Below are 18,720 nucleotides of genomic sequence, written 5' to 3' on the forward strand. Positions count from 1 at the left end.
ACAATCCCCAGCAGTACACCAAGGGAGGTATCATTGAAATGTTATCGTTTTATTCCCAATTCTTCCACATTACATCTTCAGTTTAGTCCTTTAAATACTGGTATTGAGATGGTGTCATTTGGATCCTCATCACACCCGCTACACTAGGTGCCAAACTTGCAAGTAAAATGCTAATGACAGGCTGAGTTAAAATGCCAGAGGGACATACTGAACTTACTTCCGAAGTATGATATTCTTGTATGATATTGGAACTGCTCCACCTTACCCCAGCTTTACTGAGCATATGTTAGGGCTATTACTTCCAAACTTCATTGTGTACACTTAAAATGACTGGCAAAACATTTGCTATTTTGGCAGATTTTTCTTTAATTGTACTTAAGTTGAAACAGAAAATAAAGTATTTTCATTGTGATGATTATCAAACATCAGGGAACAGTCTCAAAAATTTTCATCACGTTAAACAAACCCAAGCAATTATGCCAACCACCTACCAAATTTTTAGTAAAACACCACTGCCATCATCGAAGAGATTCTTCCACCCAAAATCATAATCTTTTGCAATGTATGTGGTCAGCAGGGATATAGTATAAAATGTGTGCAATCAATTTCATCTCATTGACAGAGGTTACAAACTACTGACTACAAAAAATTAAACTATAAATTGCAGTTCAAGCTAATAATGTTAACAACCAATAAAGTTAGTACTAAATAATTAACATGCTATAAAATGAGGTAGCACTGTGGTGGTGAAAGGTTGGATTCCACAGAGTTGTATGATGTGGGATTATGCCTACAAGTCTTCATGAGGTACAAGCCTACACATATCGTACAGCCATTTTGAGAAAACCATTGGTTAAATCTGAAGAGTGTGCCTGTCATCTGGTCACCCAACCAGATGGAAAAAGAAAATCAAGTAAAGTCTCTCTAGCTTACCCACAGAATAACCCAGGAAGTAGATTTTAACTTTAAGCAGATTTCTGGAAACCACCCCAGTGAGCAGGATTTCCCACCCAGTTTAAGAAATAGGGTGCCCCACAGATTTTAAATGTTGAGCCTCATTTAAGAGCCATTGTTCCACTTCCCAACAGAACAGGTATGAAAATAGCTCCAGGTGAGTGACGGCAAAGATTGTGTATACTTGTGCCACCTTCCAAATTAGTGGCAGTGATGCAAGGGGAAAGCCTAGGTCAAGGGACGATGCACCTGTCCTCATGGGGCCTACTCCTCCTAGCCTCCACAAATGAGTGTTTTGGACTTAGTTTTTTTTCTGTATTCAGCTCGGTTTCCCAGCTCCAACACCAGTTAAAATTTTATTGGGATCCTACATTTATTCTTGGAGTATGCGCGTCACTGGTAAAGCTGTCATTTATTATTGCCATTCCTAGTTGCTCTATAAAAGATGATGGTGGACCATCTTCTTGAACTGCTGCAGTCTGAGTGGTGAAGGTGTTCCTATAGTAATGAGGCAGGGAGATTCAGGATTTTAAGCAAGTGACAGTGAAGGAATGGCAGTATGTTTCCAAGTTAGGATTGTGTGGGTTTGGCAAATGAATTAGAGGTGATGGTGTTTCCATCTACTTGCTGCCTTGTCCTTCCAAGTGGTAGCCATGGGTTCGGGAAGTGGCAAGTTGTTGCAGTGCATCCTGTAAATAGTACATCTGCAGCCATGGTATACACATCTTGGATGTTTAGCAGATGAGGTGCCATTAAGCAGACTCCTTTGTCCTGGATTGTGTAAAGCTTCTTAAATGTTATTCACATATGCATTCGGGCAAGTGAAAAGTATTCCAAGCTTGTGCCTTTTACGTGGTGGAAAACCTTTGGGAATTAGGTGGTGAGCCACTCACTGCAGATTATTCAGCCTCTGAGCTGGTCTAGTAGCCTTAGCATTTATATGCTGGGTACATTCATATAGAGTTTCTGGTTAATCTAACCTCAGAATGTGGATAGGTAGAAGGTAAGTTGATGGTAATGTATTAGGCTCTCTTGTTACAGTCATTTCCAATATTTGCATTACATGAATGCCACTGGCCACTTGTCAGCTTGAGCCTGAATGTTGTTCAGGCTTTGCTGCACGTGGGTATGGGTTCTTTAATTATCTGCGGAGTTGCAAATATACCTGAGTGCTCTGCAGTCATCAGAGAATAGTTCCACTTCTAAGTTGGAGGAAAAGTCTTTGATAAAGCAATGGGAGATAGTTGAACCTAGGACACTGTCCTAGGGAATCCCTACAGCAATGCTGAGATGATTGGCTTCCAAAAACTAAAACCATTTTCCACTATGCCAGGCATGGCACTTGCCAGTGAAAGATTTTCCCCTGATCATCAAGGACTTCAGTTCTACTAGGGCTTCTTAGAGTCATACACGACTAGTGCCTTAAGGTCAAGAGTAGACATTCTCACTTCACCTTCTGTATCCCACTGATCTGATAGGAACAGAAATTCTAGAATTTACATAAATTTTGAAATGTCTATCTGTTTAAGTAAGCACCTCATGCACCTATTGAACTCTGTAAGGTTAACATCACAAAGTCAGCAATGGTAGGGTTAAAAATTGATCCAGTAATTGTTTTGCCATCCCAAACTCACTTAGATATCAAGGCTAGAATTAAAGTATTCTGTTATTTTCAGCATACTAAAATACAACATTATTAAAATTACTGCCTTGTTTTGTGTCTTATGGTATATATTAAAACTATGCAGCTCTTCTCTGACTCAACTTCATGCACAAATTAAGAGCAAAATTTTTCTCAAAAGTTATATTATTGTATGCTGTTAACAGAAGTAAAAAAAAACTTAATTAGAAATACCAGCACAAAAAATATCTTGTGCAACCGAAGGTTGTGGGTACTTTCTTGTAAAACAGATATAATCAAGACACATTTGATTCAGCACTGAAATAGCATCAAAAATAAACTGTTGTTGAACAACATTTCTTATCTCAAACAGGAAAAATAGCACCAAATCAGGGTGTGTTTGCATCAAGAGTGATCAGTTCAGCCTACACTTCATGAAGAGCAGAATAAAGGGGCTTTAAAATTTATTATATAAAGCACAGCTCAACAGAAATTCTATAGATACTCCTGCTCTGTGTTATTAACTTGCAGGATTTAAGAATGACAAAATCCACAAGCCAACATATCCTGTATGAATATAACAACTATTTCTTGATTTATAGTAGATTGTTGAAGGTTGCGCTGTACTAACCTGGAATGGGATCACACATGTACAAAATCTATGCAGACTTTAGAAAAGACACACAATGAACATTGCTGAATGAAAATGTACAACTCCTCATTATTTTTAGACTTCTCCCATGACAAATCATTTAATACTAAAATGAAAAACATTTTTTAAACCTCCACCAAAATTAATCTTGCAGTTGTATTAATAATGAGATATCACTAAAACCTGCAGTACAGTCACTTTATCTCTGTGCAAAACTTGTAACAATTTAATCGATCTGCGGTATCAGAAAGTAGAATTAAAAGCATGTATAATCATAAACTGCATAGTTGAGCAGGTTTGTCTTTTTAGGTGCACAGTGAAAAGAATGACTATTTCCATGATGAACATGGAGTTTAAAAAATATAATCATTAAGACAGTGTTACCAGCCAGTTTTTTTGTCAAGAGGGCAAGTGGTGCTAAACTGACTATCAAAGTCCAGTGACAGGTTGATCTTCGATTTCAATTAAAAAACAATTATGATTATAAAATCAGAAGGCTAACCCATTATGCAGAATACAATGGATCTACCTCGTTATCCAGTCTCTCAGATTTCACACTCCTAACGGCACAGCATGCTATGCTCAATTTACTAACATATATTGTTCAGTTTATGTATCAAATACGCTGCCTCCTAACTCTGACTGAAGGGATGCTATATTGGTGTGAATGCAAATGCTTATGCATCTGAATCATGACTACTTCCAAGGTTCACATATATAAAGGTCTAGAACCCTGACAGAACTTTCATGCATTGTTAGATCACCAACCTACTATTTTTTAATAAAGAACATTAGAAACATTTAGAAAAAAAATTCTATAATTGAGAGGCAGCTGTTCTAATTCAACTTAATGAAGAGAACAAGATGCTTTTAGCAGCGATAACCAGAGAATAGGTCAGTGATAGACCAATGCACCTGTAATTTTCAATTTCTGTGATTCAGAGACTAATTTACAGACAATTTTTTGCCAATAAAAGAGAAAAATATTTTACAGGAAGGGAGATTGGGAGCATGATGAACTCTTAATATCATGGTTATTCTTGCTATTAACATTATTGCCTTTAAGCAGATAGACTTTAGGGTGTCTTCTATATTTTATTCTTAACAGATGATTCAGTAACAGGATTATCCTGCGCAGTACAACTCCCTGTATTAAATTATTCCTACTATGCTTACACCAAAAAATCTGATACAAACCTGCCTGTGTACACATTTCAGCAATTCACATAAAAATGTAAAAACAAATTCTTAGTCGATTTGTAACATTACAAATTGAATTGTACTGTGTAAATAAATCAGGAGTCAGACTTCCAGTCATCTCATTTGCTGATGTATGACCACAAAATACTGATTGCTTTCCCTTTTTATTTTAAGTGAAGACACTGAATTATTTCAGAACCAGTCCGTCATATGGCAATAATGGTATGACATGTAATGTCTAGACTGGTATTGAATTTGTAAAGAGACTAGAATGTAACTAACGATTTATTTAAACAAAGGCTGTGCAACCCAAAAATGTTTTATTGCACACATTTAAAATTGAGGGAAAATCTAACAGATAGCTTTTATTCCCTAATCATCTCTGCTTGATGTTAATGATCAAAGTCATCTGAAATCGGGAGGGAGTGATTATTCATGTGGCCATCAAGTACTGGGACCTGAAAAACAAAAAAAAACAGTAAAAGAAAACTTTTGACAACCAAGAATTTTTTTCATTTAAAAACAGGAAAGTTAAATATGATTATACAAATATACAAAATTAGGTTGACAGGAAAGTTGTTAACTGTGTTTTAAAATTGGGCCCAGAGCTGTTTCTCCCCCATATGGGCAGTGAAGTTAACTCTGCATTAATAAGCCTTACTCCTTAAATAAATGATATTAATTTTACAGATAGTACTACTTGGCAGGGGGCTTTTCTTCAAACTTTATATTTGTGTATGCAAGTCAACATGAATCAAAGGGATCATTTTGTACAGCTCTAATTATACTCAAATACAAGACAAATGAATTTAGTGGAATTTACCACATGACAGATCAATGCGATAAGAAATCTGTTTAACTATAGCATAATGTGTATATGGATAATGGATCATCTATTTTAGACCTTTAATTTTAGAAAACAAAAAGCTGCATAGTTGCGATATGCTGCATTAAATAACATGGAACCAACTGTAACAGCATTTCCACTCAACTGTTTAAACATTATAAAATTTTAAATTATTAAACCTCTAAGTAGAAGAAAGAAAGACAAAGCTGTGATGTTGGTCTTCAATGGAGTTTATCCTGTAGCTGAAAATTTTGTAATTCCTAAATTACCACACCATTTAATATATATATATGTTTTCTTTTAAGCTTCTTTTAAGAGACATCAAAGAGGGAAACAATGGAAACTGCCTTTCTTTCAGATTAACACCCTTGCTGTTTGAACATGCAATAACAGAATAGCAAATAAATGGCAAGTGCAAATTTAAGAATGTAAAGGCTATAATTTTTTTCAGGGAACAGGGGAGGGGATAAAAACTATTTTCCACTCAAGTTATGTTAATATGCCTCATTCTAATTATCATTGCTTTTTATAAATCTATATCGTTCATTTTGTTTTGCTAAGTGTCATATTCCTAACCAATATTATGCTCAAGATCCACGTTTAGACCCAAACATGCTGTATCAATGAAAATTTCAACTTTGATTGATTTTTGTTAGGTAAGGCTGTTAAGGAATGTGGAAGCAAGATGGGTAAATGGAGTTAAGATACAACTGAGCCATGACTTGATTGAATGGTAGAACATGCACGAGGAGCTGAATGGCCAATTTTGCTCCAATGGAGTAATGCGGTGTGGTTAAACGATTCCCAACAAAGGAGACTATTGATTTCAATCATTTTACCGTGGATAGTTGCTAAGTGGATACTTGGCACTTATGTGTAGAAGTGTGGGAAGGGAATCAATAGTTTCCTTAAAATATGGATCTTAAAGTTAAAAAAAGCTACTTAACCTCTAGGTAATGGTATACTAGTCGTTATTTTCTGTTTGAATCCCTCCTCTGTCAACATCCTAGGATAGGTGAATTATCAATGGTATAATGACTAAGGAGTTACGTTAAGAGTCACAGGTCATGTACATTAGTGACCTTGGAAGCTACGAAGACATTGTGGGCAGAATTTTCCCAGAATTGCACTAAGTGTGGTAGTGGGCGGGTAAAATGGAGTCCTACCTACCAGCAAAAATGGCAGGTTTTCACGCTGTAACTTCCCGAGCCAGCCCTATTATTTATTTACTCCAGGAAAATGCGCAGTTTCCATGGCAAGCGCGCTCTCATTCACCCGCTCGCCATCACCCCGCTGTTGCATCATGCTGGCCACCATCTTTAAAAGGCATCCAGCAGCGAAGTGCTCATCGCCACCAGCTCACCGCTGCTTGGGAGACATGGTCAGCAAAGGAAAAAAGACTGCAGCCCCCCTCTTCAACAACGGGTCCTTTGAGCAACTGCTAGATGCTGTGGAGGCCCAACGGGATGTGCTCTACCCCCACTCTGGCCGCAGGAAGGGCGGCAAAGTCACCAACCCGGTTTGGGAGGCGGTGGCAGCAGTTGTCAATGCAAATGCCCTGCAGAGGAGAACAGCTACTCAGTGCTGCAAAAGGATGAATGATCTCCTCTGTTCTGCCAGGGTAAGTCACTCTTTTCATCACTCCCAACTCTCCCACTCTCAAAACCATCACACATCCACAGGGCCCTCACTCACTGCCAGTGCAAGGGACATCACCATTCACTCTTTCACACACACCTGCATTGTCCTCAGCCCATCCACGGGATCACTCACCACCCGCACAGGCCAGGCATATTTGTCATCTGGCCTGGCAGGCATCCTGATACACACTCCTCACCTCTATCCATGCAGGACAAACTGGCTCACAACAGAAGGGAAAGGTCACAGACAGGTGGAGGAATGTCAGAGATCAAAGTTCTGACAGAATTCGAAAACAGAGCCATCCAGCTGGCTGGCAATGACCAGGACCAGTCCTGTGCTGATGATGAGGTTGGTGCTGCTCTACCAAGTAAGGATCCAGCAGTGCAACATCCATCAGACAACAATGCCGTGAGTGATATGTCCTCTTTCACAGGCCATTGCCATGCACTAATTATCTCCCCCTCCTTTCACAGGCACATCTGCCAAACAGCCAACAGTGTCCATGAGCCAGGGCCTCCAATCAAGCCCTGAAAAGACCTCTGAAGAGGAATCTGAAGGTACCCTCCTGAAGTCATCACAGCTCCCATCCACACCCTCCACCAGCGCAGAGACACACACCTTGGCGGGTCCTAGCTTTAGAGTAGCCTCGGGATCACAATCTGGTGAGCACATTGCACTTGCTGATTCACAGCAGGCAGAGGCAGGGACTTCCCAGATCCCCGGCACTCAGTGGGCTGCTGGAGACCAGACCATTGCTGCGTGCGAGTCAGATGACAAGTTTCTGGATTTGGTCATCACAGTTGGTGGAGCTGCAAAGGCAAGCTAGGGAACAACAGGAAGGGATGGCCGCTGCATTTCTCACATTGTAAAATACGATAGAGGAGTCCCTTCAGGCTGAGGTGATAGCGCCGGCATTGCAATGTATCGAGGTCAACACTGGCAGGGTGGCGGCTACCATGGAGACGTTGGCCCAGGACTTCACTCCTGCACTGCAGAGCGAGCTTAACTCCATCATTGATGCTATAATTGGCCTCCAATAATGTGTATGCGAGAGGGGTGCTGGGCAGCTCAATTTCATGCTAGCTGCCCCTTCCACTCTCAGAGTCAGCCTGGGGCCCTAGGGCACCCACAGGGAGGTGGATTAGCAGGTGCACACGTCGGGGCCATCCACCCAGGTGACTCTGGGAGTGACCGGCCCATCCGAATCCCGTCCTCCTATGACCTCTGTAGTTCCAGCTTCACAGGGAGAGGAGGGTGCCACTGCCTCACTGCAGGTCCCTCAAAAGCAGGCCGGGGCCCACCAGGTCTCAGCCCTCCAGACGACACCCGCCAAAGTCATCACAGACAGGGCATCACAGTCAGCAGGCTGCCTCCACTTCTGCTGTGGATGCCTGGGGAGCACCAAGACCTAGTGGCAGGGTTAGGAAAGTTAGGTAAAAGTAGTTGCACATCCATGACCTCATGGATGCATTTGTGGGTGGCAGATTGTGAAATCCCACAGAGGTCATCAGTGGAGCCCTGAAAGGAGCATAGAAATTGAGCGCCGGGATGCTGAGATTGAAAGCAGCTGTGAGCACCTCCAGCAATGACTGCTACATGGCCAGTGTTGGCGAGGAGATTGCACAATGTGTGCAGTCCAACGGTCTGGTGGCGGACTCAAAGTCTGTGCCGGGAGGGGTGAGATATGGGGCACTTGCTGGCTCTTTGGTACCTACACATTGCTTGCATGAGTAAGCAGGCTAGGAGCCCGGCCCCAAATCATATCACTGAGCTGTGCCTGATCTGTCTCAGTTGCAGAGGGTTGGTCAGTTTATACAGGTATCCCTAAGGCGTGGCCACTTCCCTTGCTTATCCTTTCCCCCACCTCAATAGCCAGCGTGCGGGATGCAGTGCCAGGGCAGCACTTGATGCCCCCACCCCCCTACCGACATCCATCGCTTCTGAGGCTGGCCAGCACTTGCCTCCCTCGTGAAGCAGGTCACGCTATATTTTCTGCATACGCCACCTATCACGCAGGCTGCCAGTAGGCTTGGAAAATCCCGCCCTGTAACTCAATCCAATCCAATGTGTGATCCTTCTTGGAGTTGCAGCCAGAAGGCCACAAATTTTTGACCCCACATCTTATTTTCAGGCTAGATGTTTGCTTTCCAATGAAGGCATTTTTTGGCTACTTCAATAACTCAGACTTAAGAGAGTAGAGTCATTTCTGTTGACCTTAGAATCCTTTCTAAAACCCAAATCGCTTAAAGTATTGCAATCAAAACAATGCTTCAGTATTTTTTCCAATCCTCAATGCTTTCTTAGATTGTCAGCATCACTTTTACTATTACACTCAATGGATCTACTCGTATAGTTTAGCATCCATTCGTTTTGAGAAAGCAAATCCTCAACTTTCTGGCCTCATTTATAATGTACTTTATAATAGCAGTTTTTGGCTTGGAAAGCACACTTTTTCTTTTAGTGACTCGGTATTCGCCATCCCTTTCTTCAATTGCTGCATCTGTAGATCTTTGAATTATAGCCCTATCATAAGGCTACCCTAGTTTTAAAGCAATTTGATATAGTTCATATTCTATCCACTGGTTCAGTCAGTTAGAGTACATCCTTTATATTCACTTGAATACATTTGATACTGGTTTCATAATTCCTTTGATGTTATCATGAAACACTGTGGTGGTGCTTTGTTTGGTCTTTCCTTTGCCTGTGCCAAACTGATGTGATGGCAGTTTCCTCTCTTTAGCAGTTATGAAGATTCAGAACAACCTTATTAACTGAGAGCTGCATTAAGTCCAGAGCATAAAAATTCCAAGATTCAGCACTGGTTGGCAGCTTAATCAGAAAATCCCAAGGACAGATAGTATTAGAAATTATTCTTCTGAAGCTAGAATTGAAGCGTATTACCCTAGATTTTCCAAATAAAACTATCTGTTCTGGCATTGTAAATTGGGCAGCCTGGATCGTAAAACGTGGAGTTCTGTTCCATTAGAACTCGGCCAAAATTAGTACCAGCCTCATTTCCCACCTTCACTCAGTGGCTGGGGGAAGTACCTATCCACTTTTAGATCAGCTGGGTACATGGAAATTAGGTGAAAATGACATCAAATGGCCCATTTTTTGTCAGTTCTGCTTTATCTTCCTTAGTTTTTTGCCAGTATAAGACAAACATCCTGGATTACCAGGTGCTGTAGAGGAGGTGTGAATTTAAAAAATCTAGTGGCTATAATTACAGGATTTGATGAAACCTTATTTTTGACTCATTTTTTAGTGCTTCTTTAAAAAAAAAGTCAGTTAAGTTAGCTCTATCACAGGCCACTGTCAATTACCTTTTTAAATAAGGACTCTCTCCAGATTGGCATTCAGACATTAATAGCATAAATCTATCAGTTGTGAACAGATGCATTGTATTTGTTATGGATGCCAATGTTTGCTGGAGAAAGCAATTTAATTACTTTCCCAAAAAACAATCAGCACCACAATGACAGGTCACTGCTTTTTTAGTGTGACAGGATTCCTAAAGGTATAAGATTTATTAATGTGTTCCCCTTTCTCAATTACACCACCTACATTTAATAATAAAGGATTCTATTCTCTCAATTTACATCTCATTTTCAACCAGCAGAACCAAACACACATAACACCATCATCAAGATTTATTCCTATCAAACCACTAATATTGGACACTGACTCAGCATTAGCACTGAACATCAGGAAAGCAGACCTAACTTCACCAGTGAGCCAGAAAGCCTGGTCTCTCAGTTATCTGTAACCAGCTGCAAAGCCTGCAGCTGCCAGAAGAGGCAAATCTCTCAAATCTAGGGCCACCATGGCAGGAATCTGAGCATATGAAGGAGATAGTCAGATAGCTCTAGTGGTCACTATCATAAGATCTACCACTACCGATGCCTCTGGAGTTGCCACACAATCCAACGTGGCTTGCAACATGTTGCTCATAACATTGATACAGTGCTCCACTTGAGTTGCCGTTAACAGGTCAAATGTGGGCAAAGAAATCTCCTACCACTCTTCCTCAGCTGATGAATAATCATTGCTCCCTGTTGAACATCATTTTGAAAGAAGCATCGAGGGTAGGAAGGGCAAAGAACTTCATTAAGAACTTCAATCGCCATCACCAAGTGGCTTGGTAGCACCACTACTTGCCAAGCCCTGAAGGACAAAGTTGAAAGACTGGGCCTGCAGCAAATGATGAAAGAACTAGCACAAGGGGGAAACCCTACTTGATCTTAGCCTCACCAATCTACCCGTCACAGATGCACCTGCAGCCTGTGTGGTGAAGATAAACCCAACAATGCTGTTAGGGAGGGAAGTCTGGGATTTTGACCCAACAACGATAAAGGAACGGTGATTATTTCCAAGTCAGGATGGTGTCTGACATGGAGGGAACTTGCAAGACATGGTGTTGCCATATTCACCTTCTGCCCATATTTAAAAATGCTACAAGTTGCATGTTTAGAAGGTGCTGTTGAAGAAAACTCAGCCAGTTGCTTCCATTGTGCATTGGAGGTGGAGAAAGTGAATGCTTAAGGTGGAAGATGATGTGCCAATCAAGCAGCTTCTTTGACCTGGATGATTTCAAACTTCGAGAAGTTTATTGTAAGTTCGAAGTGAACTCATCCAAGCAAGTGGGGAGTATTTTATCACACTCTGACTTGTGCCTTGCAGATGATGGAAAGGCTTTGGAGAATCAAGAGGTTAGCCACTCACCACAGAATTCCCAGTCTCTGACCTGCTCTTGTAGCCACAGTATTTATGTGACTTGTCCAGTTAAGCTTCTGATCAATGGTGGCACCCAGGATGTTGTTGATGAGGGATTCAGCAATGCTAATGCTACTAAGTGTCAGGAGACATGATTAGGCTCTTGTGGGAGATGTTTATTGCCTGGCACTTGTACGGCACAAAATGTTAACACTGCATTCAACAAGTGGTAGACTCTATGCCCTGCAAGCGGCCCTACGAGGCTATTTATTTGACAACATTGTTTGGGTCTCCAAAACTGATCATGATGGTATCTCGCAAACTGTCATTAAATGATGCAGCAACACTATTTCCCATTCCTCCACTGACCAGCTCCTGAATAGTGCTGTTCTAAACACTTGGAGTCGACCCTAAGTATTAAAATGATTTTGATCTTGAAAATTATGGTGAGGGCTTTGCTCTCATGGTTCTTACTACTCCCAGTCAGGATAACACTGGTCCAGGAATTTGGGCTAATTTAACAGAATGTATCCAACTCTGCCACACCTGACATTACATTTGGTACTAACACCAGGTGCAAACTACAGAAAGGCGCTCCACTGCCCATCACAGCATACTTTATTTTGATCAACACAAAAACAAATGATGTAAGGAAAAAAATTAGTTACAAGGCAATGTGTGGTGTCATTGATTGGCTTTTCAATTCTGAAATATAAATTCAAATCCAGCCTAGGTTAAAGCGATAGAAGTCAAACATCTGTTGGTTGCAAGGGTCCCACATCTCCTCAGCCCATTTCCTTGAACATGTGGACTCACATCATAAAGTGTTCTTAATTTTGCACATTGGGATTGATTTGATAATCACAAAAGAGGACCACAGGATGGTTTGGTGTAGATAACTGAATCCATCAAGTTGTGCAAATGCAGTGCTGATCACAGACTGGGCAGGATAGAGTGAGCTTTACTGTACATTTAATTGTGCTGCACATGATCTAGGAGTGCTTGATATACCAAGTGCCTGAAATGGGAAGTGTTTAATTTCCTAATACTAATACAAACCTAAAAACAATTCACAGAAACCTAAAATAAGTCATAAAAAATTAAAAAGATGATAATGATGATAGCTTGTAATTATTTACCAAATCTGCTCTTCCTGCAATGTCTCTGTAAATTCACTGGGGTAACCACAAGTTATGCACTTATCTTGGGCTGGATTTTTAGTTTGTTAAATTTGCTCAAGTGTGAGTCTATCATAAGTATGCTCCCAATATAAAATTCAACATACAGACCTGAAATTTTCTTAACATTTCTTATGATGTTTTTAATGAAAATTATACTCAGATTAGTTACTTTTCAAATTTCAGCTCAACAAGCAGTATTTTGTTAAACCACTTTAGTGCAACTTGCAGCTTATACAGTAGGCCACCACCGTAAAAAGTACAAAATCTGCATCCTACTCAGTTTCTTAAATTACTACCTATAATATGGGACTGCAGGGCCCAACTTATTCAAATTTACCAACCAATGAAAATAATTTAGATCTGGTTATTACACTTTTGAGTAAAAAGTGTCCTTTGTGGCTTTCAAATGTAAATATGGAGTCCTGTCATTGATGCCTGCTTTTCTCTATCTTGAATTTTTAAGTAGTATTTTTGTCTGATCTGCAAGCATTCAAACAGCAGTGGATCAGCCTTATAGGATTCACTGCACATAGTAGTGCAAGCTAGGTGAACTAACTCTGCTAATTACAGCTTTTTGCTATGGATTCTTTAAAACATTTGCTTTTTCAGCAGTGTACAAAACTGTGTTCTTTCCTCCACTTCACAGAATACCTGCAAATGAAGAGGATCAATATGCAGCCTGCTGCTCCTTGTATAGGCTGCTAGGGGGTAGTAATGAATATGGCTTCAAAGCTCTCCCACCCTTTCTTCCCCTTGGCGGGAGAAAGCGCAATCTCCACATTTTGGAGTGCTGATAGAATGGCAAAATATATCTAAAGAGCTAGAAGACAAGGCAGTAGAAGTCATGCTTTAGCTATACAAAGCCCTTGATGGGCCGTACCTGGAGTACTGCAAGCAGTCTGGGCACCACATCTTAGGAAGGATATATTGGCCTTGGAGGGAGCAGAGTGTGGGATTTACCTGGGCTTCAAAAAGTTTAAATTACAAGGACAGTTTACACAAACTAGGGCTGTATTCCCTGGAACTTAACGTTAAGGGGTGATTTGAGTGAAATTTGCAAGGTATCAAGAAGAACGGATAGGATAGATAGTGAGAAAATATTTCTGGGAGTCTCAGACATGGAGGTCACAGTCCAAAAATTAGACAGACCTTTCAGGGTGAAATTAGGAATCACTTCTACATAGAAAGGGTGGTGAAGTTTGGAACTTTTTTCTGAAAATGGTAAATGAAGCTGGATTAATTGTTAATTTTAGAACCAAGATTGATCATTTTTGTTACTCAAAACTATTAAGGGATATGGGGAAAAGGCAAGGATATGGAATTAGGAGCATGATCTCATTGAATGCTGGACAGGCTTAAGGAGCTAAATGGCCTACTCCTATCCCTATGTTCGTAATGAAAAAAAAGATTAATTTTACTTAGAATATTTGAAAGAGCAGGAAAAAGACTGCACCCTGAAAGGCTGAAAAATAATTTGCTACATATTTTTAATACCGAATACTGTAAGAATGCTGAGTCAAAGGAAATTCCTTGCATCACATATTCTGAGAATAAACACAATTGAAAATATGCTTGGTGGTGAAACCTTTTATGCAGAAAGGGTCACTTTCTGTGTCTGCTTTGTGATTCTTGTGACTAGTCTTTTATTATAATCCCTATGATTTAGAATTGCACGCTTCCAAATGGTTAGAAAGTTTTTCATAGGATATCTTGAATAATAAAAAAAAGCTTATGAAATCAAACCCTGGTGACATCATTGCCTTAAAAATAAATTGTTTTTACAACTCATGAAATGGGATACACTTTGTGAAAGGGCTCCAGTCTTTTTCAAAGCAAAGGACTCATTCCTGGTGGTGCAGAATGAAGATCACTAAGAACAGCCAACTTAAGTACAGGTGTACCTGGGATTTAAACCAAGAATCTCCGATTTGGCAGTGAGCAATTTGTTACTAGCACACTCTGGACATAAAGTTTAAAAATGGGCCAATAGTTTTAATTGGTGATGAAAATACACAAGACAAATAAAGTCAACTTACAAATTTAGGTTTATAAGCTCCAAGTTTGAAACGACAACAGATGACATCAACTAAAAAACCCACAAGTCCATGTAGCATGCCTAAAGAAGAATAGATCAAGCATGTAAGCTCCATGTTACTACACTAATGCAATAATGCTGAGTTAGCATGTCAAGCAAAATACTACACATTATCCTTTTTCAGTTTATGACCGTAAATTGAAAAGTAATATGCAATTATTTTCCAAAGAAAAAAAGCATTTTTGAACTTTGAACAGGTTCAACTGTCTGCCATATATAAAAAATAATTAACAAGTCAACAATACATGCCAGATTTGAATACACTAAAAAGTCAGCAGCAGAAAATGTAGTATAATTCGTCACAAAGCGACGAAGATTATAAGATTGGCATTTCACCCAAAAGAAAATAGTTTAACAACTCTATAGTCAAACACAAAATACTGCCAATATTTTCAGGACCCAAAGATTAAAAAATAATTTTTGATTATTTAGTTTCATTACTACTTTTTACTAATAGATTTTACATAGTTGACACCTATTAGGAGTATTAAGGTTAACAAGACATATGTGATGGTTTTATCTGCACACAAAAGAATACTAGCTAGAATTTCTGCCATTTTGACATCAGGTTCATTGAGAAGTTTCACCTCAGTTCATGCACACTGTATTTTGACATAAACTAATGCAAATTCCACACCATTACCAAATGTGTCCAGTGAGTGCAGATGAATCTTTCATTTTTGACAACCAGCACAATCATCAAGCAAAAATTAGCTGAAGTCTCTGGACGTGGAGCTCGCTAGAAAAGCTGACATTTATTGCCCATTTATTGCTCGTCCTTGAGGTAGTAGTACTGAGCCTTCTTCCTGAACTGCTCTAATTTGTGTAGTGAAGGTACTCCAATAATGTTAAGTAAGGAGTTTGAGGATTTTAAAACAGCAACAACGAAGGAATGGCAATAGATGCCCAAGGTAGGATGGTGTGCGACTTAGAGGAAAATTTGGAGGTTGTGCTGTTCTAAGCACTTGTTGCCTTTGTCCTTCTAGGTGGTGGTCACGGGTGTGTTTCAGAAGCCGCCTGGGCGAGTTGCTGCAATGCGTCTTGTAGATGGCACACACTGCATTCACAGTACTCTGTTGGTGGAAGGCATGATGCTCAAACAAACTGTTTTGGCCTGGATGGTGTTGAGTTTCTTGAGATTTGTTGCAGGTGCACCCATCTAAGCAATGGAGAGAATTCCATCACATTCCTGACTTCTGCCTTACAAGTGGTAGGAAGGCTTTGGGAAGTCAAGAGGGGAGACATTTGTCATAAAACATTCAGTCTCTGAGCTGTTCTGGCAGCCACAGAACTATTGTGGGTGGTTCAGTTCAGTTTCTGTTGATGGTTGGCAATGCAGTGATTGACTAATACCAATTCCTGCTGCAGACAGACATGAACTGCTTCACTATCTGAGAAATTGCAAAAGGAACTGAACACTGTATAAGTTTCAGCAAACATCCCCACTTCTGACCTCCTGATGGAGGAAAGGATACTGATGAAGTCATTGGAGATAGTTGTGCCCAGGGCACATTCCTAGGAACTCCTGCACCAATGCCCTGTGGTCGAGATGATTGGCTTCAAATGATCACTCTGGTCTGGTTTTGTGGCAGGCATGGCTCCAGCCAGTAGAGAGCTTTTACCTTAATTCCCATTGACTTCAGTTTTATTAGTGCTCTTTGATGCCACACACAAAGTCCAGTATTGCCTTGATGTCAAGGGCAGTGACAGTCAACTCAATTTCTGAAACCTAACTAAGGTTAATATTTGGACCAAGGCTGTAATGAGGTCTGCAACTGAATGATTCTGACAGAATCCGAACCACTTCGGTGAGCAGATTATTGGTGACTATGTAGCACTTCTTTCACCGTTTTGCTGATGATTGGGTGCAGGTTAAAGGGGGAGTAATTGGTTGGATTGGATTTGTCCTGTTGTTGTGGATAAAACTTACCTGTGCAATGTCTCACATTGTTGGGTTAATACCAGTGTTGTAGCTCTACTGGAACAACTTAGTTAAGGGAATAGCTAGTTCTGGAGCACAGTTTTTTAGCACTGCAACCAGAACCCTGTGGTCATTGTTGTGTCTTGTGCACTTAGCCATTTCTTGATGTCACATGGAGTGAATCAGATTGGCTGAAGATTGGCATCTGTGAAGGTGGCATCTCAGGAGCACTCATCCACTCATCACTTCTGACTGAATTTGATTGCAAACACTTCAGCCTCATCTTTTGTACTTGATTGCTGGGGGTGGAGATGCTCGTGGAGCCTGCTATTGTTGAAGGTTATGTATTTCTAAACTTTCTGGTTGTATTAACTAAAATGTGCTGACTTTAAGGCTCCAGGTGTCTATTATGCCTACAGCCTTGAAAATTTAAGACAAAACATTTTTCTGTAAATTGGGAACATTAAAGCAGTAGACTCCAATTGTAGTCAAAATTCTTGCTGTTAATACAAAGGAAGCTATGGTACTTGCCTGTTGTTGAGAATATTCCTCCAACAATTCCACACAATCTCACTAAGAATTGCCCTAAAGGCATGTGCTGCTCAGTCACTGTAACCATCAAGGAACTGATGTCATATTTTATGAAAATACCCGAAACGCCGTGGCTGCCTGCTGCATGGTTTATCACACGTTCCTAGAAAAGAAAAAAGCTCACTGAACGAACAATCTTGATACAATGTAGCGATATAAAAAAATCACATTTAAGTTATCTCTCCCATTGTAATGATTTTTAAATCAGATTATGAGCCACAAAATGTATGAAAACCCTCCACTTAGTTTAGTTTTGAATCAGGTCATTTTCAGCTTCCTTACAAAATTATGACTGAGCCTGTGGAGGAAGCAAGTAGTCACCAACTTAATCAAAGAGATTAGAAGCTCCCAGGCTCAGTCACTGGTAAATGTTGAATTTATTGGTCTTAACCAGGGATCATGTTAGGGCACCACAATGACTTCAGTTTTCCTGGGGTAAAGAGGAAAATCAGTCAGAACTCCCATTCTTGATCACTATCTAGTTGACCCCTGCTAGATAAGGCAGGATTGGTCTCAACTGTCATATTGCCCATACCAGCAATGGTCACAGGCAAAAGCTCTCGCATAAATACTCACATAGGAAATAGGAGCAGGAGAAGACCATTCGGCCCATTCGAGCCTGCTCCACCAGTCAACTACATCACGGCTGATCTTCTACTTCAACGCCATTTTCCTGCACTATCCCCATATTCTATGATGTCTTTAATATCTAGTAATCTATCGATCTCTGTCTCGAACTCAATGACTGAGCTTCTACAGACGTCTGGGGTAGAGAGTTTCAAATATTCACTGCCCTCAGTGAAAAAATTCCTCGTCATCTCAGTCCTACATGGTCTACCCCTTATTCTGAGACTGTGACCCCAAATTCCCCAGCCAAGGGAAAGATCCTTCCTGCATCCACCCGTCAAGCCCTGAAGAATTTTGAAAGTTTCAATGAGATCACCTCTCATTCTTCCAAACTAGAGAATATAGGCTCAGTCACCCCAGTCTTTCCTCATAGGACAATCCCGCCATCTCAGGGATCAGTCTGGTGAACCTTTGTTGCACTTCCTCTATGGTAAGTACATACTTCCTTCAGTAAGACAACAAAACTGTACATAATACTCCAGGTGCAATCTCACCAAGGCTCTACAATTGCAGCAAGACATCTTTACCCCTGTACTGTACTCAAATCCTCTTGCAATAAAGGTCAACATATCACGTGCCTTCCTAATTGCTTGCTCACCTGCACGTTAGCTTCCAGTAACTCATGAACAAGGACACCCAGGTCCCTTTGGATATTGACGCTTCTCAATCTCTCACCA

At 40.5% G+C, this 18,720-nt stretch overlaps 1 protein-coding gene across 4 annotated transcripts in view; it reads right to left on the reverse strand.

Moving 5' to 3' along the window:
- Positions 1 to 383: 383 nt before the first annotated feature.
- Positions 384 to 18,720, reverse strand: part of ergic2 (ERGIC and golgi 2) — an 80,316-nt gene continuing 61,979 nt past the window's right edge. For 3 of the 4 annotated variants that reach the window (XM_041216134.1, XM_041216135.1, XM_041216136.1), the window contains exons 12-14: positions 17,357 to 17,519; positions 14,846 to 14,925; positions 384 to 4,885 (exon numbers count right to left, since the gene is read on the reverse strand). In XM_041216134.1, coding sequence (XP_041072068.1) covers positions 4,820 to 4,885; positions 14,846 to 14,925; positions 17,357 to 17,519 — 309 coding nt within the window. In that variant the 3' untranslated portion in view covers positions 384 to 4,819. The remainder of the gene's footprint in view (positions 4,886 to 14,845; positions 14,926 to 17,356; positions 17,520 to 18,720) is intronic. The other variant, XM_041216137.1, reaches the window with a different exon arrangement.

This window comes from Carcharodon carcharias, chromosome 21 (genome assembly GCF_017639515.1).
Source record: "Carcharodon carcharias isolate sCarCar2 chromosome 21, sCarCar2.pri, whole genome shotgun sequence".
Classification (NCBI taxonomy): Eukaryota; Metazoa; Chordata; class Chondrichthyes; order Lamniformes; family Lamnidae; genus Carcharodon; species Carcharodon carcharias.